Source organism: Loxodonta africana, chromosome 12 (assembly GCF_030014295.1).
Source record: "Loxodonta africana isolate mLoxAfr1 chromosome 12, mLoxAfr1.hap2, whole genome shotgun sequence".
NCBI lineage: Eukaryota > Metazoa > Chordata > Mammalia > Proboscidea > Elephantidae > Loxodonta > Loxodonta africana.
Genome location: NC_087353.1, coordinates 95734866 through 95757272, shown reverse-complemented (window position 1 = coordinate 95757272; position 22407 = coordinate 95734866). Strand labels below are relative to the sequence as shown.

Below are 22407 nucleotides of genomic sequence, written 5' to 3'. Positions count from 1 at the left end.
CCCTCCCCTCTGAGCTTTACCGTTGGCAATGGGAGTGGACGCCACATAGAAGCTCATTTCCATCTAAAGTTTAGTGCCATAGAAATGACCGGTCTGAGGGTCTGAACAACAGCCCGGAAGGCGTGCCCCCCCCACTCAGCAGAGGGAGTGCTGGGGGGCCTTGATGCCCATGGTGGGGGCCAAGGTGGCCTCAGTGATGCAGGGACCGGCAGCCGGTCGCACCCAGCTGAAAACATCCAACTTGCCTGCAGCTCCTTAAAACCATTTTAAGCCAGAACAGCCCGGCCCGAGGCTACTCTTGTGTGACTGTCTGCTCTGCCCCTCAGCTGCCTCCAAAGGAAAGCCTGGTGGCCCAGGACTCGGGGAGAGGACAGGTGGGCTCCCAGAGAAGCCTGTTTCTTCCAAGATTCCCAGGCTTGCTTAGATTGTGATGTTGCTGTCTCTGGTTGTGGCCACAGCTGTAAGAATCAATGCCAGAAAGCCTGGCAGTCTTCGGATCAACTTTTACACAGACGTACCCACTGTTTCCTGAACACGCTCTCCAGGGGCAGCTGAGGGGCTTGCGATTCTACCCCAAACCGGCTACAAGTATGTTGGCCTGGGCTTGGCCTACTCGTGGGGCCTGGACCTCAGGGGCAGTGGGGTGCAGGAGGCCGTCCGAGGAACTGGGATGGCGTGGTCTCTCACCACGTTACGACAGGACTCAACAACCAGTGACGTGGGCTGGGGTAGGCACACTACCTCCACGCTGCTCCAGGAGGTAGTTTCCTTCCTGCTGACTCGGGGCCCTGGTGCTTTTAGGCAGAAGAGACAACTCTGACTTCTAACAGCAGGCAGGCGCTGGGCGTAAGTGAAACTGATTTGGCTGAAGGGCAGAATGACCAGGTCCCACTGCAGGTGTGGCCCTGGCCTCAGGCACAGAGCCAGGCTGCTGCTCGTCCCCGTCAGAGCGACCCCGCCAATGTCCTTGTGGCCCTCTCTTCCACTTCGAGCCAGTAACCTCCTTTTACCTCCAGTACCAGGAGCCCCAAATTTGAGCTGATGCGACGTGAGGGTGGGGGGCCCTGGCCTACCGGCTTGGGCTGACCTTCCACCTTGTCTTCTTCGGAGTTCACACATAGAGGCAGGTCCACCCCTGAGGGGACGAGGCCAGCAGGTGCCCGACTGACACCGTGAACCATCCATGAAGGAGCCTTAGAAACACGTGTTTGCCTCTGCCTTGCGACTGCACCTGAATTCCATGCTGACACGTAACACGGAGTGTGTGGGGTCCGAGAGCCACATCAGACCCCAGGTTAATGCTGACAGCTCTGAGGCATCCCACGCCATCAGAAGCAGGGCAACCTGCTGTGCCCTGCCTGTGTCTTTGCTCCTGAGTGCAGCCTCGTGGGCCTGCTGTGGCCAGGCCACATCCGTCCCTCCAGTGCTGTGTAGTCTTCCGGATGACACTCCTTCCGTGCCCACTAAGCTGAGAGGACGGGGGTGCCGGGTCGTGGACAGAGGGCAGCCTGCTCCTCACAGCAGATCTGCTGGGGTACATTCCTCGGATGCTGGACTACAACCTTCCCCTCTGTGCCCCCGAGAGCCAGGCTGGGGGAAGAGAAGGTGTGAAGGGAGAAGAAGAAAAGAATTTCCAGAACCATACAATCGGTTGTCTGAATGTGTTTATGTTTGTGTTTGACCACGGGGAGGGCAGAATAAAAGGAGGAGCAACCGCATGTCCTGGGTGTGTGGTGGGTTGCTCCTTACACGTTGGGCACTGCGGACTCCAGGCTGCATTGCCCACACACGTCCGTGGGAGCAGCGGGCTCGGCCGCACCCCCGCTCCAGATCCACAACATGGGGCTGTCACTCTCCGGAGCCTGGGCCCTGGGGGCCAGTGGCCGCGATCACGCCGGCTTGTGCGGCAGCTGTCCCACCGGGCTCCTCCACCCGGGATCGCTTGACCTCGGGCTCCCCAGTGGGGGAGACGGCAGCAGCGGGGGCAGCAGTGGTGGGGGTGGCAGCCGCTGTGACCACAGCTGGTGGCTCCTCAGGCCCCACCTCGCACACGCGGGTCACCACCACAGGAGTTGATGAGCTGGCCTGGGCCGCGAGGAGCTGCAGGGGGCTTGTAAGGGCTGGGGGAAGAAACAGGCTGTGAGTGGGGGCCAGCAAGGACCAGCACCTACCTTCCCAAGCACAGGCCACATCACCTGCTGGAGGGCAGCGTGTCACCCTCCCGGCTGAGGCCACGGCCCCTCACACCCCCACACCAAGCCCTCAGGCCCCCAGGTCAGGTAGAGGAAGGTGAGGTCTGTATGTGGCAGCGATCCCTGCCCTGCCTGACCCCTGCTCCCCAGTCCCCTCCCCTGCTCTCACTGCTCCGTGCATGCTGTGTGTAAGAGCCGAAGATCCTGGATACCCCGACCTGTCTGTGTGCCACTGCCACCTCAACCTACCCGCCTTTCCCCGTGCCAGCCACCACGAGAAGGCTCGCTCCTGGCTCCTTTGTGCCTCCTCACAGAAGTGCCACCTGCCCTGAACTCCACACCCACTTAAGCCCTCCCACACATCTGCTGTCCAGTGGCTGCAGCTCTGACTTCCTCCTGCTGACCCCCTCCCCGCCGCAGGCCTCGGGTCCTGTGGGCTCTGCCTCTGTCCCTGGCACTCTCTGCTGAGCCCACCCCCTGGGCCTCACCGTAAGCGCTGCTGGCCAGGCCGCTGGTGGGAGCAGCGTGCTTCCCGTTCTGGGTGACTGCCCGTACCGGCAGGTGGTGCTGCCCAAGGGTCACCGGAGTGGCTGGCTGCAGTATGGTGACTGTGTGTCCGGGGACGCCCGGGGCCATCTGGCTGGCCACCGTCTGGATGACACGGCTAGCGGCAGGGATGGTGGCAAAGGCGATGGTGGGCTTCTCCTCCAGGCCTAGGGGATAGGACATGCATCAGACCCGACTCCTGGTGGCTATGTGTTTTGGCTGCGCAGCAGGCAGCCTGCACGCACTAGGCTGGGGGCTCCCAGCAGCCTGGCTCTCAGAAAGGAAGCTCACTGATGAAATGTGTTTTCAGATAAAGATGATGAATAGGCTTTAGAAAAAAGTTTGAACACCTTGAACTTTAGCCACCTCAAATTTAATCTGAGAAAAAAAATACAATATTTGAAATGAAGTGATTTTACCATTGTAACTTAGTCTTTTACCAAAATGCATTTTCCACTGTGACAGTATTAAGAGATTTCTGAGCGATGAAGCCAATGGTGGGATAACCAAAAGCAGGTTCTGCCCAACGTAAGGGCCCAAGAGGGCTCCACAGTGCAGGCTGCATCTCAGTGTTTGCCTGCTCACTCCCAGACCCAGGTTTCTATGTTCTGCTGGAAATGCCGCTGAGAGGCTCCTCTCTGGGGCCCAAGGAGCCACCCTCCCAGGGCTGCCCTCCTCCCTCAGAAAAAGTTACATTCCACTGGATGCACAACCCACAACTTCACTCCATGTCCCGTTGAGGTGAAAACGAAATCCAAGGAAGTGCCACATGTCAGTGGCGCTCCCAGACAGCTGGGGACAGCTCAGGAGAAGAGTCAGCATGGATGTAGAAGGACAGACCCCTAAAGCCCCTGCCACCCTGGAACCCCCAGGTCTTGACCCTGACTAAAGTTCCCTGAGACCCGAACTGCATGGGCTTCCTGACCATGTTACCTCTGGCCTCGCTGCCCAGGTCCAGCACAGCCGTGCCTGGGGCGTCGTGGGCACTGCTGGGCATGCCCTGGCTAGCCAGGATGTAACCATTGGTGGAGCTGGCGGACGTGGTGACCACCCTGACCATGGTGACGGTCGGCGCCTGCTGCACCACATGGATCGCGTGGCCTGAGGGCTGCTGGGAGGCCACAATGGAGGCCGGCATGTAGGCGACGGGCTTGGCGACCAGGCTGGACGGCCGGGGTGGCACTGCCATGATGACTGGCTGGGCGCTGACTGGCGAGCCTGGGTACAGAAGGGGCGCGTCAGGCTGTGGCGGGGCCGAGAGCAGCTCCCGGCCCCCTCCCACCGTGCCAAGTCCTGCTGCCTTTGACACAAGGACAGACACGGTCCTCACCAGGCGCACTTTGAGAATACCGGTACTCAGGAACAGACGCTAACTTTGACCCAAAATCCGGATCGTGTGGAATGGGTGAGCCTTCCCGGGACAGACACTCTGGGGTCTGCAAGCCACTGGAGCGCGGAGACACGAGCCCAGGGTGGGTGGGCGAGGCAGGAGCACTCCTGGGGAAAAAGACCATAGCTGTCAGTCTGACTTGAGAGAAGGACAGTGAACAAAACACCAACACGTCCTTCCCTCGGCCCCTACGACATGTACCACTCCAAAACTCCTGGCAGCGACAACCTGCCCTGACACAGAGACCTGGCATTTAAAGCCCCACTAAACGTGGGCTGTTTGTGGCTTCCAACAGGAGCATGTATTTACTCAAAGGCCCACCAATCTCCTGGGATGTGGCCTGGCTTCTGTAGGGACCGTGGCTGCGTGCAGGCACAGTGAGCTTAAGAGGGCACAAGGAGCCTGGAGCACCATGGCATGACAGCACGCATCGCTGTCAAGCTGCCGCCACCGTCTCGCCCTCGTCTGTCCCTGCACCTTACGGGGTCTCCTCCCACCCAGAGCCTGGCTCCACCAGAATGGCTGTAACCATACCCTGCTGACGTTCTTCACGCTTCTAAACACCGCTCGTGCCGCTCCGCCCGCGTCAGGTTCTAAGAACTTACATGCTGGAGGAGTTAGCGGTTTGCTCACTACCTTCCTTGACTACCACAGAGGCTCGTCAGTCCCTAGGCATTCTCTCGGGGGAGGGTTGAATTTTTAAGTGCCAAAAACAACACTGTAAATCTAAACACAATCCTCTGTCCTGGGCGCTGCGCTCCCCCACAGCCTGCAGATGCTGAGCCAGTGCAGAGCAGGGCTTACCTGGATGACAGGGGCCCGAAGGGGGTCCGGAAGCAGGAGACGCCTCTCTGCCTCCGTTTCCGGAATGCCTGCTCCACGAGTTTGGCTTCTGAGGCAGGGTCTATTCGCCAAAAAGAACCCTTCCCAGGCTCCTCCTGGGAACGTGGGACTTTGATAAAGTAACGGTTCAGAGAGAGGTTGTGTCGAATGGAATTCTGCAGGGAAGCAGACAGGTCCACCATGACTGCGCAGATCGGCAAACAAACCTCCGCCTAGCCCATGCCCCTGATGCCAAATGATCCAGAGACACGGCTACAGAGTCACAAAGGGGCCTGAAAACAACAGACGTGAGAACTAAAGGGAAAGCACATTATGCATATCACGGCATCAGCCCTCGGTGCCGGTGTACTGGCTTCACTGGCAAACCGCAAAGCACAGTGGTGGTTTTTCCCTATCAAAATCCAGCACAGGACTACAGAGGAATCCTGACCAAAAGGGGAGACAATGTGGAACAGAAATTCAAATCCCTGGACCATGGAGACTGGATGACCCCCACAAAATAATTGCCCTGAGATAATCTTTAAACCTTAAACTAAAATGACTCCCTTGAAGTAATCTTTAAATCAAAACAACAGTTTAGCTTAATTAGAAAAGAATGTCTGCCTTGAGCGTTGTGGTCTTTTAAAGAACTATCTACATGAGATCAAATTAACAACAACTCGAAAGGTTAGGTAAGAAGCTTAGGCGACAGTGACTTTGTGTTGATGATGGTAAAACAATTTGGAAAAGAATATAGAGAAAGGTAGCACAATTTGAAGAATGTCACTGAACTGTACATGTGGAAATTGTTGAACTGATCTGTTTTGCTGTTTATCTTCAAAAAAACAAAAAAAATCCAACACGGGAGCATTGCCATTCTTGACAGAGAAAGCAAAAAGAAAGACATGCCCTGATCTGGGAGCATGTCAAGAGAAAGAAAAGACCGGATCGAGCAGCACTCAAAATGACTACTGAATAAATCAGTGAACTGAAAACATCAGCTATAGATAAAACGTCAATGAGCACAACATGCAGAGAGCGGTACTTCTGTCCTCGGCAAGAGACCATCGTTCATGCAGACATACTATATATAAACAACGCAGATGGTACACTTCTAAACTGGCACAGGATTACAGAATACACAGCAAACACAGACATGTAACCTGGTATATTCCAATCTTCATGTTTCCGGACATCAGAAGGGGGAACACTAACCACTGATGCAAACTTGACACAAATGTTAAGCCCTTGGCTGCTAACCGAGAGGTCATCTGGTCAAACCCACCCAGTGGCTCCAAGGCAGAAGAGGCCCGACGACCTGCCCAGATTACCGCTAGAAAACCCTTCGGGGAAGGTCTGCTCTGTCACGTGAGGTCGCTATGAGTCAGAATTGACTTGATGGCACCCCATCAATAACAACCCAAACTTAGGAGGATGTTAGACTTGGTACAGCTGCAGCTCTAACACACTTTAGCCAGACCACCATAATCAACGGGGACATCCCCTGTCCCTTTCCAGGTTGCTTTTAGGCAGAGCGGCATTCCTGCCATCGGTCCAGCGAGGTCGGAGGGCACCCAGCCTTACCTGCCAGCCCTTGTCAGCGGTCCGGTAGTAGGGGTAATGCTTGGTGATGTGGGCATAGATCCCGCTTAGTGTCAGCTGTCTGTCCTGGGCCGAGGAGATGGCCTGCACAATGAGCTGCGCATACGAGTAGGGGGGCTTTGACTCGTCCTGCAGAGAACAGAGGACAAACACGGTGTTAGCTGGAGAATGTCCCATGGTCCCAATGACTCATGATATAGAGTCAAGTCTTCCCACCAGGATGTGTAAGTCTGGTTACATCAATCCCAATGACACCCTCAGTGGGCTTGCACCAAACTAGGAAGAGCCGTGCCTGCCTCACAGGAAGGAAAAATTAGGTCTTCCTCATAATTTCATTCTGAGGTGTCTCATCTCCTCTACCAACTGATTAAAAACCATTGCTATCAGCTGGGCATGAGCCAAGACACAAGGTCATATGGAAGATACCTGCTGCTCCTCTCAGAGGCTGTAATTAAGCCTCTCAGAAGCAGGTCTGTCAACAGCAGACGGAATAAGGACACAGTCAGGAGGGGGTATCACTCATGGGTACCAAGGACAAGTCATCAGCAAATGACCAAAGTACATTACGCAGGCATGGTAAGGACAGAAAATGTCCGTGGTTGTTATGGATTGCAGTGAGTCCCCCAAATTCTAACCCTCATACCTGTAAACATGACCCTGCTTGGAAATAGGGGTTTCTTTTGTTATGTTAATAAGGACATAAACAGTAACTTAGGTCCTCAACCTGACCTCCTCTGAGTTGTAAACAGCAAAAGAGAGACGGGGGCGGGGGGGGGGCGGAGACGGGAACGGGACGGGACAGCTCATGCTGAGGACCTGTCTACCACCCCCCTGAATGCCAGGGATCGCTGGAAGCCACTGGAAGCTCAAATAGACCAGGGAGGCCCCTCTCCCTAGAGCCACACCCTGAATTCTGACTCCCAGCTCCCTGAGCTTTGCGAGAACAAACACCTGCCCCCTGTGGCATTTTGGTTATGGCAATATCAGGAGACTAAGACAGTGGTGCCCGCTTGTGTGTGCTTATGTGTGGGTGCACAGCGCGCCCTCTGACCTTTGGGCTGTCCCCTCCAGAAGCGTCTGCCTGCTGCTCTGATGCGGCCTTGGCAGCAAACTCCGCGGCCAGCTGCAGGTCCGAGGTCACGTTCTGGACGAAGCGGTAGCCGGAAGACCCTGCGCCACGTGGGCTGGCAGGGCAGGAGTTGGGAACACTGGGGAGAGAGAAGATGCCTTGTGAATCCGCGCTCCTGAGAGAGGCGCTAGGCAGGAGCGGGGGTCAGGAGCCACCGGGAAGAAGGGAAAGGAAAATCTGCACCTTCTGATTCCACACCCATCGCCCTCTGCAGGAGCCCTCTGGACACCAAGACCAGGACTCCAGAGGCTGCAGGCACACTGCATCGCATTGTGGCACTGACTCTGGTCACAGGCCGTGGCTGCCTGGGCTCTGCACAGTCTGGTCCATTGTCCTGTTCCCGGGAGCAGGACCGGCAGGGGTGGCAGTGGGCAGGGTGAGCCTGGTGTGACTAAGAGGTTTCAGCAAGTGCCTCCCCCCAAAGCAGGACCTGAGGAAGGAGCCCCAACTTCAGGCGCTCTGCGGTCAGCCACGCCAGGCACTGAAGGGCTCTAGCAGGGAGGTGGTGGGTGGGCTCTAGGCGGGGGTGGGGGGTGGGGGGGGGTGGGGAGGCTGGGGGCAGGGCAGTGGTGGAGGGGACAGGCATCTGAGCCCTAAAGCCAGGCCCCTAAAGCCACCGCCACAGGTCTCTGGGTGGCAAAATGGTTGCACACTCAGCTGCTAATTGAAAGGTTGGTAGTTCAAGTCCACCCAGCGGCACTGTGGAAGAAAGTCCTGGTGATCTGTTTCCATAAGATTACAGCCACTGAAAGCCCTCTGGAGCACCGTTCTACTCGGACATTCATGGGGTCACCAGGAGGCTAGTCAACTCCATCGAAATGAGTTTTTTTTTTTTTTTTTCCAACAGTGACAAGGATGGTTGTTCAGTATTCACACTGTCCACAAGGTGGCAGTGTAAGGAAAGGCTTGGGACACAGGACACCCTCGCAGTGATAGTCACAGAATACCTGCACATGGGCACACATGGTCAGAGGACATGCCCCCACTGGACTGAGGGTAGGCCGTTGGGGGTAGTGACGGGCAGTGACGCACATGGGCCTCCTGGAGACACTATCCCCAGGGAAGAGTCGGCACAACTAAGGAGCTTCCTGTGAGCCACAGCACCCCCTTCGACCAGAACATGGCACAGTTCAGTCTCCTTCCTGTTTTCCTTGGCTGCGGCAGCAGTCCACAGCTGAAAATGACAACCAAGTGAACAGGGTGGAAATAGCTGACGTCCCTTATCTGAGGCTGCTCTGCGTTGCAACCTCTCAACTCAGCCACAAAAAAGACAAATCAAACCCATCACCACCAAGTCTCCTCCGACTCATGACAACCCCATGTGACAGAGTAGAACTGCTCCATAGGGTTTTCTTGGTTGTAATCTGTATGTAAGAAGACTGCCAGGCCTTTCTTCCTTGGTGCAGCTGGGTGGTTTTGAACTTCCAACCTTTCTGTAAGCAGTCGAACACCAACTGTATAAGCCACCAGGGACCTCTCCACTCAACACACACCATTAAGTCCGAGGCAGGGATAGGGCCACCGCCACAGTGACCTCGGCTCCCCCACGAGAACAGAGGCTCCCTGAACACTGTGGCCAGGCCCGCTCCAGTAGGAATTCTTCGTTCAGTTGAGCAATGATAAGTTTGGCCTATTTCCTCTAATTTACTAAGATAGATTTTGGTCATCAAACCACCTCAAAGATTGAACTGTGAAATCATTTCTGTTACAAAATATCCAGAGGAAATTGGTAATCGTTGAAAATTTACATCTGAACCTCAGACGGCAAAACCCAAAGACAGGGCTGTTGCTCCCCAGAGGCTGATTCAAACGGGACGATGAATGAGGCTCAGGCACCTCGTACAGGAGAGAAGGGCACTGCTCCCCCAGGGGCACAGCAGGCCTGGTGCAGGCTGCAGTTCTGGCTCACAGGCCTTTGAGGGGCTGCTGGTCAGGACGGCGTGTGTGTGTTCACAGGGCTCTCCTGGGCTTCAGAGGACCTGACTTCCCAACGAACCCCACTCAGCTGTCCTCTCCTAGCAAGCGGTGCTCGTGCCAAATGAGCCCTGATGTCAAACCTCCATCTAGACAGGAAAGGCAGAGAGTGAGAGACCCTACAGCCCGTGCGTGGCCCACGGCAGAGCTACAAAACGTCCGACTCATGGTTCTGAGTGTTCCAGGCGCTGTTGGGGCGGGGGTGGGGGGTGGGGGGGATAGGGAGGCTGGGGGCAGGGCAGTGGTGGAGGGGACAGGCATCTGAGCCCTAAAGCCAGGCCCATACCTTTGGGATTGTTCAGAGGAAAATGAAAACCAACCAACAAACGCAGAGTCTCACATGGACAGTTTCACCCCACTACTGAAAACTCCCTGAGTCATTAATTTGACAAAAGTTCTTAAAAATGAAGTATAAATGCGCACATGTATCTCCTCAGGGGACAGGAAGGAGAAGAGACACTGGGAGAGCCGCTGTTCCCCACACAAGGACGCCCTGAGGCCTGCACGGGGCACCCAGGCCCCACAGCCCGAGATCGATTTCACGGGAGACCCTAACAAGGCCTCTGCCTGCCCAGGCCCAGATCTGCAGGAAGTCTGGACTCAGGCAGGGTCAAGGGGCACAGGCCAGATGAAACAACCCCTAAGCCTCACAGAAACGAAGGCTTTCTCTTCCTGATTCAAGGGTTAAAAATGGAAATGAAGTTGGACTTGCACTTTAGACCATTAGTCACTGGTTCCCCCTTTCATGGAAAAACCCCCCATGTCACGTGTGTCTTGGGTGAGGATGTTTAAGGTGGTCACAGCAGCAAGCTCCTCTCATGGGGTCACCCATCCCCAGGGCAGGCATGTGTAGATTGGGGCAGAACAGGACTGGCACTGGCCCCCAACAGCCCTGCCCCCCTGTAACCTCTGTGCCTGTCACTGACCCACCTGGCAGAAACACTGTATCAAGTCCACCAGTATCTGAGAAGACCAAGCAGCTTCACAGGAAAACAAATGTGTCTAAGTCTTACAAGCAGCCCCTGGGTGGTGCAAATGGTTTATGTGCTCGGCTGCTAACCAAGAAGGATGGCAGTTCGAGTCGACCCAGAGGCACCTTGGAAGAAAGGCCTGGTGATCTACTTCCAACAAATCAGCCATTGAAAACCTACAAAACACAGTTCTATTCTGACACACGTGGGGCACCACGAGTTGGCGCCAACTCAAGGGCAACTTGTTCCTGGGCTTTAGAATTCTCTAGCCAGTAAACTATGTAGTGTGGATGGAGAATAAAGATCATTTCCACAGGCGGAAGGCTTTTTTAAAATGTTCCTTTCCCAGGAAGCCACTGGTGGATGTTGTCCAATAAAGCAAAGGAACCAATCAGGACAGAGAGGATTCCTGGGAAGGGCAGAGCTCAAAGGCAGTGGCTCCAGGGGAGGTTTTCACAGTCCAGGGGAAAGCCATGGGCTTAAACAGGAGGAATGGCGACCCACGTGCCATCACAGAGCACAGCCACGCACCTGGGCATCAACAAGAGGGACACAGATTGAACCAAACACAGAAAGGGGGCAAATGTCAACACCAAGGGAAAAAACAGAGCCAAACGTCCAAGACAGACAACGGCAGAGCAGTATCATCATGGCACAGGTATTATAAAGAAGGTGCTAACACTGATTAGGCAAACAATGATGCTATCATCTTATGGGGAGGGTGGGAGAGCTAACTTCTTCACGTCCAGATAAGGAGTCAGTATGTACTCCACACAATCACGAAACAGCCATGTAAGGATTTCACTCTGACGTTTGTGGTCAGATCCCAGAAGAAACAGCGAGAGGTTCTGAGAGACTGCCTCTGGGTGTGGGCATGATGGCAAGTTTTTCATCATAGCCTTGCAGACTCATCTGAGTTCTTAAACAATGTGCGTGTATTACATTAATAAAAATAAACTTTAAAAAATTTGAAGGAAATGAATCCATACCACCACTATTCCTGTGGGCAGCTGATGGACACAACACACGATCCTTTTATATTCTCTGTAGAGAGAATATAGGTTACTGCCGAGATTAAAGGGTATGACATCCACCGGGCCCCTAGCACAGCTCTGAGCAGTGTTCTGTTATCATGATTGTTCTTAAAATCCTGTGGCTCCTGACCGTAAAGGGCATACTCTTAACAAAATAACCACATCTGAGAACTCTACCACCTCGGTGTAAGATGTTTAGACATTTTGGAAAAGTCCTCTTACTCCCTAGACATGACTGGGATTCTACAAGAAGGTATCACAGCACTGCCTGCAGGAGTGAAAAAATGAAAACCACTCACACATCCCTCAGTAGGGAACTGGCTAACAAACTACGGCGGATCCGTAAGTGGGACATCATGCAGCCACTGAAAACCTGAAGACGTGATGTGACAGGAGAAGGACCATGGATCCCAGAAGATTTTTCTGAGAAGAAATAACAAGGGACAACATGGTAGGTCAATGAAGGAAAATGTTTGGGGAAGGTGACCATGTGAATTGTCCCTGAGAGTGTCATTATGGGAAGTGTGAGTTTTCTGAAATGTAGAGTTTTGTATAAAGCAATATGGTATTCCGTAGTATGAAAAAGCAAATTTAGAGGCATATTTCTTAGGCTACCTTCAATGGCTTTTGTAGCACCTTAACATAAGGCAATGCTGAGAAATCCTGGGAGCTAGTTACAGGACTAAGTTTCTGAACTGCTTAGCTCTGGTGAGCAACAGTCAGCAAGCTGGCCTGCACAGTTCACTGTTCTTCAGATGCAAGGAGGACCAGAGCTGATGCCCCGGCCCTGCAGGTTCGGGGTGCCTGCTGACATCCGTGGCCCCCCAGCCCAGAGTCCTCTGTTCTCTGCTCCCCAGGCTCTTCCATTAACCCAGCCTGTGAGGTCTGGGAAGTGCTCTCTATCCCACAGCACGTGCCCACACAAAAGCATACACCAGGCTGCCTGGGGTGTACAAGTCAGACAGAACATGGGTGTGTCCCTCAGGACAGCCCCAGTGAGGTTCACCGAGAGATGCTAGCATCCTGGCCCTGGCTGCCAGCAGAGACAGACACTCGAGCACCCAGGTCACCCGCTCTCAACATTGTGAATCAAAGCACGCCCCTGGGACAGATTCAGGCAGAAGGGAAAATGAACAGGACACATGGGTTTGTTTCAGAGCAGGGGGCCCGACCTTTCTGTGTGGATGAACCTATTTTTATTTCCTCTGAGTTTTCAGACAGGAAGAGGCTCAAGGTCTGGGTGGGGTGGGGGCCACAGGTACAGGAAAGGGACATGGCCACTCAAGGTGCTTCAAAAGAAAGACCTGGCCATCTGCTTCCAAAAGGTCACAGCCTTGAAAACCCTAAGGAATAGTTCTACCCTGTACATGTGGGTGGTCATGAGTCGGAATTGACTCGATGTCAACTACCACCACCACCACCCCACTCCTGTCTGAAGTCAGGCTGAGAACAGCAGGAAAGGCTACCGCTAGGAACTCTGAAACAGCAGGAGCCCCTCTGAAGGAAGGAGCCAGAGTTTGCAGGAAAAACAAGCCCGTTTCTAATGCAGATCCGGGACCCAAGAACTGACAAACCCAAAGGACCACACAGCGAGAAGGGGCTAATGTCACAGAACAACATCAACTGAGTCAGAGCTGGGCTTCATCTAGCAATAAAGCAGCACTGAGTTTAAGGGCTATGACTAAAAGTTGCTTAAATTTTGAAGTCGGTTGCTTAAACTTAAAAAAATATATATATATAATCGTATTTATTTTGTTGTTGAGAATATGTACAGTAAAACATACACCAATTCGACCGTTTCTACATGTACAATTCAATGACACCGACTACCTTCTTTGAGTTGTGCAACCACTCTCACCCTCCTTTTCTGAGTTGTTCTCCCCCATTAACATAAACTCATGACCCCTAAGGTCCCTGTCTAATCTTTGTAGTTGTTGTTGTCAATTTGATTCCATATTGACAGATCTTAAAAGACCATGATGCTCAAGGCAGACATTTCTTACTAGTTAAACTAAACTTTTTTTTTTTTTTTGGTTTTAAGAAGACTTCAGGGGGGTATTTTTGGTTTAAAGATTATCCCAGGGCAATAGTTTCAGGGGTTCATGCACCCTTTATGGCTCCAGAAAGTCTAGAGTTCGTGAGCATTTGAAATGCTGTTCTGTATTTTCCCCCTTTTGATCAGGATTCTTCTATGGAATCTGTGATCAATATGTTCAGTAATGGTAGTCAGGCAACATCCAGTTCTGGTCTCGTGGCAAAGGAGGCAGTTAGCCACACATTCCATATCCTTCTATTCCTGGCTTTCCTTCTTCCTCTGTTGCTGCAGGCGAATAGAGACCAATTAATTATGCCTTGGATGGCCACTTGCAGGCTTTTAAGACCCCAGGCACTAAGTAAGGAACTAGGAGGTGGAACAGAAGCACTAAACACATTACTAGGCCAATTAACTGGGATGTCCCATGAAACCATGACCCTAAACCTCTAAGCTAAGAAACCAAATCCCATGAGGTGTTTCGTTGTACATAAGCAGCCTCAGCAGCTAGTTGCTGAATTTTTATTTTTCATGATGCATTGCTTACATTTGCTAAATCCCACCAAATTATCTTCATTTTTGATCTCCATATTGGAAAAATTTTAAAAAGCCTTTTTAAAGAAATGGTTCCTGAAATCTTGCCATTATGAGTCAAATCAATCACTCTTCCTGGGCAGTGCCTTTTCTCGGGTTTACTTTCAGCTGTTTTCTTAAAACTTAGCTTGGAGGGCACTTTCAGGTGGTTCCTATCCCTGACTGATCAAACTCATTAAATGATTAACCAGTTTATTCTCCCCTAAAAACACTGTAATCCTTTGCAAGAAGAAAAAGGTCAATAAAATGTTGCCTAACGTAGCCGACTTTGTTTCAAAGAGAGTTCATTCAATTTCTGGGTAGAATACTTCAGGACAGGAAAAAAAGAAAAAACAAAAACCTCCCCCACCCCACCCCGCCACCCACAACATTCACAGGGCAGGGGGAGGCTCCTGGCAGAGCTGTGGGGAAACCGACTAAAGGGCAGGAGGGGGAGGAGGAGGAGGGTGGCTTGGCTGTTGATGGCGGCCACAGCTCCTACAGGTTAGCTGGCTCCTCACAGCTGGACCAGGAAGGGGCTCAGGACAGGGGTGGAGGCACTGGCTCCGGAAGGAACAAAATTGCACCTGGGTCTCCAGATGTCAGACTGAGCAGGTAGGGGACAGATTTGGTAAGGGGAGGGTAGAGGGTAATGGGGGCAGAGAAGAGGAGGGGGAGAAGGAGGAGGAATGGGAGGGGAGGGTGAGCGAGCCAGGTGCCCTGTCTTTTCCTCCCTTCCTCTGTTTGAAAACACTTAGCTTGCCTGGCCCCGAGGTCCCTAACACCCCAGGGTCCCTAACATGCCAGGTCTCTAATGCCCTGAGGTCCCTAACACCCCAAGGTCTCTAACACCCGGGAGTCCCACCCCAACATAAACACAAATCTGCCTCCTGCAGCCTATGTCCAAGGCCTGGATGGAGACCACCAGGCAGGGGCCCCCCATCCGCTCCAGGTGAGGGCCAGGACAGGTGAGCTATAAACTCAGGTCCAGGGAGCATGTCTCAGCTGACCTCTGGGCCTCACTGCTCAGAACAGCCTCCCCCATATGTGTTTACTTCTGCTTTGTAAAAATGTGCTTTCTTTATCCTTTACACACTGCTGTCTTCCTCCTCACACAAACCCGTTGCCATCAAGTGATTCTGATCTTTTGTGATGCCATGTGACAGAGGAGAACTGCCCCATAGGGTTTCTAGACTGTAATCTTTACTGGAACAGATCACCAGGTCTTTCTCCTGAAGTGCCGCTGGGTGGGTTCCAACCACTGACCTTTTGGTTAGCAGCCGAGCGCTTAACCGTTGCACTACCAGGCCTCCTTTCCTCACACAAAGCAGCTTCAATATGCAAAGCTCTACCTGAGGATCTCGATCAGTCGGCTACTACTGTTCTTTGAAATTTTACTGGGAAACGTTTTCATTTTATTAAGCCCCCAAGGTACGACCCAAAACATGTTTCTTAAAAAGCTTCTATTTGCTGGACTATAAATTGATTATTAATAACCAACGCCAGTCTAAGGCTGCAACAGGAACGTGCTCCTTACTCAGAAGCCTCTCACTGACACTGGGCTGGGCTGCACCTGGATGTGGCAACAACCCTCGCTGCCTGCCCTGCACACGGGGGCGGGCGCCTCTGGGTGTCAGCTCTTAGTGGTGTGCAGAGTCACCCTGCCTGTTGTTTTACAGCTGCTTTAAGGTGCCCCTGGCTAAAGACTTAAGTACACAGAACTTTTTAAACAGCGTACCACACAATTCACCCACTTAAAGTGCCAAATTCAGTGGTTTCTGGTTTATTCACGGAGTTGTGCAGCCATCACCAAAAACAATTTTAGAACATTTCATGACCCCGAAAAGAAACCCCATGCATTGGCGGGTCCTCTTCTCAATGCCCACAGCTTCCTGCAACCACTGCTCCACGTTCTGTCTCCACAGATTCGCCCGCTCTAGACATTTCACACAAACTGAAATCACACAACGGGTGTGGTCTTTCGGGTCTGACTTCGTTCACTCAGCATGATGTTTTCAAGGCTGATTTATGTGGTGGCGTGCATCAGGACTTCATTTCTCTTTATGGCTGAGTAGTACTCCATTGTAAGCAAGGACCACCCTGTGTGTGCCCACTCATCTGTTGTGGATACTTGGGTTGTTTCTACTTTCTGCCGACTGTGAATAATGCTGCAAACACATTAGCGTACAAGTTTTTGTGTGGTCATATGCTTTCAATTCTCTTGGGTACACACCCAGGAATGGAATTGCTGGGTCTTGTGGTAACCCTTTGTTTAACCTTTGGAGGAACTGCCAGGCTGCCTTCCACAGTGGTGGCACCATTTCACCGCACGTGATTTTTATCTATGTATAAATTATACCACCTAAGTCAACGTAAGCGCATCATGGCACGGTTAACAGTGGTCTCAAATGGAGTCCTCTTGTTTTGGATTGAATTCAAGTTAGATGTACGAAAGAACAATGAGATCACATACTAAATTTTAGAACAGAGTAATTACTGGAAGTCAGAAATGAGCTTAGGAAAAAGCTGTCTCTCTAGTAAAGCTGTGAGGACTAAGTATAATAACGCCCGTGAAGAGCTGAGCAGAGTGTCTGGCGTAAAGGAGGTTTTCAGTAACGGCTGTTACCTAGCACCATCATCGTCATCTCGGAGAATTATGAAACGACAGTGCTGGCCTCGCAGAGGAGGGCAAGGCCCGGTGAGGCTGACCGGACTCCGGTTCCTACCCCTGACCTTGGCACCAGTCCATTTCTCAGCGCCGTTTCAGAACTCTTCTTTCCGTAAAGGCAGAGGAACACCCAGATGCTGGATCTGGGGGAGCAGAAGCCAGCTCCAAGCAGCTCAGTGCAAATGACTAACTTGTAACTAAAAATTTCATGGTGGAAAACAAAAAGCCTAAGTAAAACAATGATTGAGGCAAAACCAGGTAGAGGAATTCAATGGTGCAAAAAAACAGGGGCTACAAGAGTGTGGTTGGTTAGGAAAAGAAGGAACTAATATTTGACGAGACTGTTGTCATTAGGTGCAATTTTGTTACTTAGGGTTGGATTCAAAGGGACCTCATGTACAACAGAACAAAACGCTGCCCGGCCCTGCACCATCCTCGGGATCGTTGGTCGCTTTCAATCCATCGTTCCGGCCACTGTGTATCGTGAATATCTTCTCATTTCAGGGGTTCATCTGTTATTGTTGTTAGGTACTCACTGAGTCATTTCCAACTCACAGGTATAACAGAATGGAACACTGACCAGTCCTGTGCCACCCTCACAAGCCTTGCTATGCTTGAGTCCATTGTTGCAGCCACTGTGTTAATCTATCTCGTTGAGGGTCTTCCTCTCTTTTGGTAACCCTCTACTATAGCAAGCAAGCACGATGTCCTTCTCTGGGGACTGGTATGTTCTGATAGCATGTCCAAAGCGTGTGAGCTGAAGTCTTGCCATCCTCGTTTCTAAGTCCAAGACAGATTTGTTCATTCTTCTGGCAGTCCATAGTATATTCAATATTCTTCGCCAGCACCATAATTCAAAGACATCAATTCTTTCTCAGTCTTCCTTATTCGTCGTCCAGCTTTTGCATGCATATGAGGCAACTGAAAATATAGTGGCTTGGATTAGGTGCACCTTAGTCCTCAAAGTGACATCTTTGCTTTTTAACACTTTTAAGAGGTCTTTTGCAGCAGATTTGCCCAGTGTGGTATGTTGGTTGATTTGACTGCTGCTTCCATGGGTGTTGATTGTGGATCCAAGTAAAATGAAATCCTTGACAACATCAACCTTTTCTCCATTTATCAGGATGTTGTTTATTGGTTCAGTTGTGACGATTCTGGTTGTCTTTACGTTAAGGTGTAATCTATAATGAAGACTGTAGTCTTTGATCTTCATCAGTAAGTGCTTCAAGTTCTCTTCACTTTCAACAAGCAAGGTTGTGTTATCCACATACCACAGGTTGTTAATGAGTCTTCCTCCAATTCTGATGCTGCCTTCTTCATACAGTCCAGCTTCTCGGATTTGCTCAGGATACAACCCTGACACATACCTTTCCTGATTTTAAACCATGGAGTATCCCGTCGTTCAGTTCAAATGACTGTCTCTTGGTCTATGCACAGGTTCCTCATGAGCACAATTAAGTATTCTGGAATTCCCATTATTCACAATGTTATCCATAATTTGTTATGATCCACACGGTTGAATGCCTTTGCATAGTCAATAAAACACAGGTAAACATCTTTCTGGTATTCTCTGCTTTCAGCAAGATCCACCTGACATCAGCAATGATATCCCTAGTTCCACGTCCTCTTCTGAATCCAGCTTGAATTTCTGGCAGTTCCGTGTCAAAGTACTACTGCAACTACTTTTCAATTATCTTCAGTAAAATTTTACTTGTGTGTGATTTTAATTATATTATTAGATAATTTCCATATTCTGATGGATGACCCTTCTTCAATTCTATGAGCTCATCTTCTAGCACTTTATTGGACTATACTCTGCTGTGATCCATAGAGTTTTCACTGGCTAATTTTCAAAGGCAGATTGCCAGACCTTTCTTCTCAGCCTGTTTTAGTTTGGAAGCTCTGCTGAAACTTGTCCACCACGGTGACCCTGCTGGTCTTTCAAATACCGGCTGCACAGCTTCCAGCCTCCCAGCAACAAACAAATCCCCACAACAGCACACACTGACAAGATGGGTGGTGGCTTCAGGGATACACGAGACTATAGAGACAGCATAAGTTTTCAGTGTATGGCTCACAAATGGACCCCTGGGAATGCCTGACACCCTCCTTAGGGAGTTTAGATTTGTGAGGTCAAAGCCATTTTCATAACAATACTAAGACATGATCTGTTTTTCACTGGGTTGGGTTGACATTTGTAAGATTGTGGAAAAGCAATGGTGGGAAAGCTTGTAATGTCTTGGCAAGAAGCAGGGCACTAGCACCAAACGGTACCAGGAGCCACCACACTCTCTCTGCTACTTGCTCGCAGTAAAGGAAGAAACACCATTTCACTCAAGAATGTCCTTGGTAAAGTCATAGAATATTTAAATTTATTAAAATTCGACCCTCAAATAAACATCTTTGGAGTATTCTGTAGGGCAAAATGGGAAACAGGCATGAAGACTTCAGTTGTATTCCAGGGGACAATGACTGTCTTGTGGGAAAGTACTGAGGTGACTGTTTGAGTTGCAAGCTCAACTAGCCACTTGTTACATGGAGTTCCATTTACGTATTCTACACTGAAACCTTTCCCCAGGCTTATCTTTCACATGCCAAGGGTGAGAAAGTTTGAAAAGGGCACTCCTTTCTTTAAAATCTAGATTCATTTATGAAGCTTCTCAAGAATCTCTACAAATGAAATGTAGAAAAACATTTAGGGGAAAAAAAAAAAATCACAGCTGTGCTTGCTTCAAACTGGCGGAAGTGATTAATTAGGTAGTGCTTCTTCGCTTTAAAAGAGAATTCACCAGAGACTTTAAGTAGTCAGGTCCCCCAATGCACCTAAAATAGTTTCAAAATTTCCATTCTCATGCGATTTTCCAGAACCATATCTACTGCTGCATAAAAGGAGGAACACTTGTGCCATGTTCTTTCTCAGACAAACACTAAGAATGTGGGGAAGCTGTGGGGCCCATGCTTCCCACCCACCTAACACCGCTCGGTTGACCAAAGGCAGAGGAGACTGGGCCACACATACCTGATGGTGCCGGTTGGGGAGGGCACAGGGCTGACCATGCTCCGGAGGTCCGGCTCCGGAATGTGGATCTTCAGCGGGGAGATCTGAGGGTAGAGTGGCCGGAGGGGAGACGCTGGGGCTTCCTCTTTGTGGTACAGCGACGTGAACTGGATCTTTATGGCGGTGCTAGGGAACCGAAAGGTACACCTGCACGGAGGGAACATGGCACGTCAGGCACAGGATGGAAAATGAGGGAAAAAGCCTGAACTCAGCACAGAAAGGCTGTAATTAACCTAATAAGATCTAACTTAAAAAACTCCAGGGTTCATATGTGCCACAAATGCTATTTTTATGCTTTCATTAGGCTACTCAGCAGAGATTTAGGTTAATTCTGACATCTATTGTCCCTTTACTGGGCATGTAAACAGAAGAGACTTGTATATCCCCAGACAAATAGGTCTGATGTCATCTCCAAAAGAGGTTTCAGGCAGCCAGCCAGTCACTTCCTGTCCACTACAACTGGGGTAGGCGGGGAGTGGTCACCACTTTGCAGAGAACACTTGTTGGAAAAGTGAGGTCACACGGCCACCATTTATGCACGGCCGACCAGACTCCTGCCACGCTCCAGAGAAGACACAAAGCAAATGGTGAATGACAAGGTGGCCACGCAGCCCACACTCACACTGGTGGGAGTGTCAGAAAGCAGGCATTACTGCCTGGAGTTTAACGGACTGCTTTCACAATTAGCTGCTGGGCTTAGAAACCACAAGTCTCAGTTTTTTGACTGCCAAATGACTATGCAAACAAACCAAATGCTGGCAACAACATGAGGCAGCCTCAGGTATCAAAGTCAGTGCCGGCGTGCCTGTATGAGGAAAGCTTACCAGGGTTCATCCATCCTGAGAAACCTCCACCCACAACCCAGCTGGCACTCATTCTGCTCACCTTCGAACGTCTAAGCTGACAGGCTACCAACAAGTTGCTAACTTCTTGCCTTAGTGAAAAACAAACAGTAGCAAGCTGCCTACGTGAAGACAAGTGGCACAGACGACGTGACAATTGCTTAGCAAGGCCCTTTGTAAAAAAAGGTGTGCGTGTGTGCGTGAGCGCGTGCACGCGTGTCCGGGTGGGGTGATGGAAATAATGTGACTATAAACACACACCTGCAACACACTTTGCTAGTTTCACAAAGGCATCTGGGTCCTGCTAAGTGACTCAACAATTCTCAAGAAATGTTCAAGTCTTTGGAACTGTAACTGGTATGAAGTTATTCCTGACTCTATTTTTAATTCGGTTGTTGTTGTTGGGTGCCATCGAGTGGATCCCAACTCATGGCAACCCCATGTGACAGAGCAGAACTGTCCCATGGGGTTTTCTGGCCTGTAATCTTTATAGGAGCAGATTGCCAGGTCTTTTCACCAACCTTTCCATTAGCAGCCAAGCGCTTAACCACTGCGCCACTGGGATCATTTTTAATTCATTAGGAATGTTTAAATACTAAACACCCCACCAACTTTCCACCAGCACATGCGAACCCCCCATTTACCTGACTCCCCTTCCGGTCTTACGAAAGCGGTTTCCTACAAACAAGGTAAAGAACAGGTCCCAGCTGCCCCATGATGGTGAAGGGCCCACTGTCATGAAGTGACGGGGTGGCACACATATCCACTCTGAGAGCTGAGCCACCCACACTGGATGAAGAAAATCAGCTGGCTGGACTGGGCCAGCACTGGCTCTCCCAGGGAGGAAGCCAGGAGCAGAAACAGGCTGCAGCCTCTCAAGGTACCAGGCCGCTATCAGATAAAACAAAACAAAACAAACAAAATAATGGTTGCCGTGGAGTTGATGCCGACTCACAGCACTCCCATGTGTGTCAGAGTAGAACTGTGTTCCACAGGGTTTTCAATGGCTGATTTTCAGAAGCAGACCACCAGACCTTTCTTCCAAGGCTTTGAACCGCCAAGCTTTTGGTTAGCAGCTGAAAGCTTAACGATTTGCACCACCCAGGGACATTTGACCCATAGGTACTAGCTTTTATTTTTCAAACCTAAAATCAGAACGAAGGGATTCTCATAGTACTTCCTGGGGTGAGAGACAATCTGGAAGATGTGGCCCCGATACCAAAACGTTAGGGATGGAGGGGGCAGGTGTGTCTCCAACGTACAGTCAACATCGCCCCTGTGGTTTTACTTAAAGGACAGCCCAAAGTGACTTTAAAATATTCTGTAGTTTCCTTCTCATAGGTCATATTTCAAGAAACGTTTGAAGGCATTTCCACATTCTTCAGTTGCCCTGTGGAGATTTCCTCTGTCAGTATTTGAAAGGTACAGCACACGTTTCTAAGGTGCTTTCTGAAGCTGTGTGGCGTCTCCAGGCCTGGAGGACTGTCCCCCCTTTTTTTTAAGTCACAGAGCCAGCGTCCACACAGGCTTAAGGGCCCAAGGATGGGGAGGGTGTCCCTGTACTAGAGATGGAA

The 22407-nt window shown here is 50.8% G+C and overlaps 1 protein-coding gene across 1 annotated transcript in view; it reads right to left on the bottom strand.

Annotated features, from left to right (window-relative positions):
• Window positions 1-203: 203 nt before the first annotated feature.
• FOXK1 (forkhead box K1) overlaps window positions 204-22407 on the bottom strand; it is a 66230-nt gene continuing 44026 nt past the window's right edge. Inside the window, exons 2-9 of the mRNA XM_064295983.1 lie at window positions 19953-20138; window positions 7604-7760; window positions 6535-6681; window positions 4933-5126; window positions 4069-4235; window positions 3672-3956; window positions 2681-2905; window positions 204-2120 (exon numbers count right to left, since the gene is read on the bottom strand). Of these exons, the coding sequence (XP_064152053.1) occupies window positions 1849-2120; window positions 2681-2905; window positions 3672-3956; window positions 4069-4235; window positions 4933-5126; window positions 6535-6681; window positions 7604-7760; window positions 19953-20138 (1633 nt within the window). The 3' untranslated portion in view covers window positions 204-1848. The remainder of the gene's footprint in view (window positions 2121-2680; window positions 2906-3671; window positions 3957-4068; window positions 4236-4932; window positions 5127-6534; window positions 6682-7603; window positions 7761-19952; window positions 20139-22407) is intronic.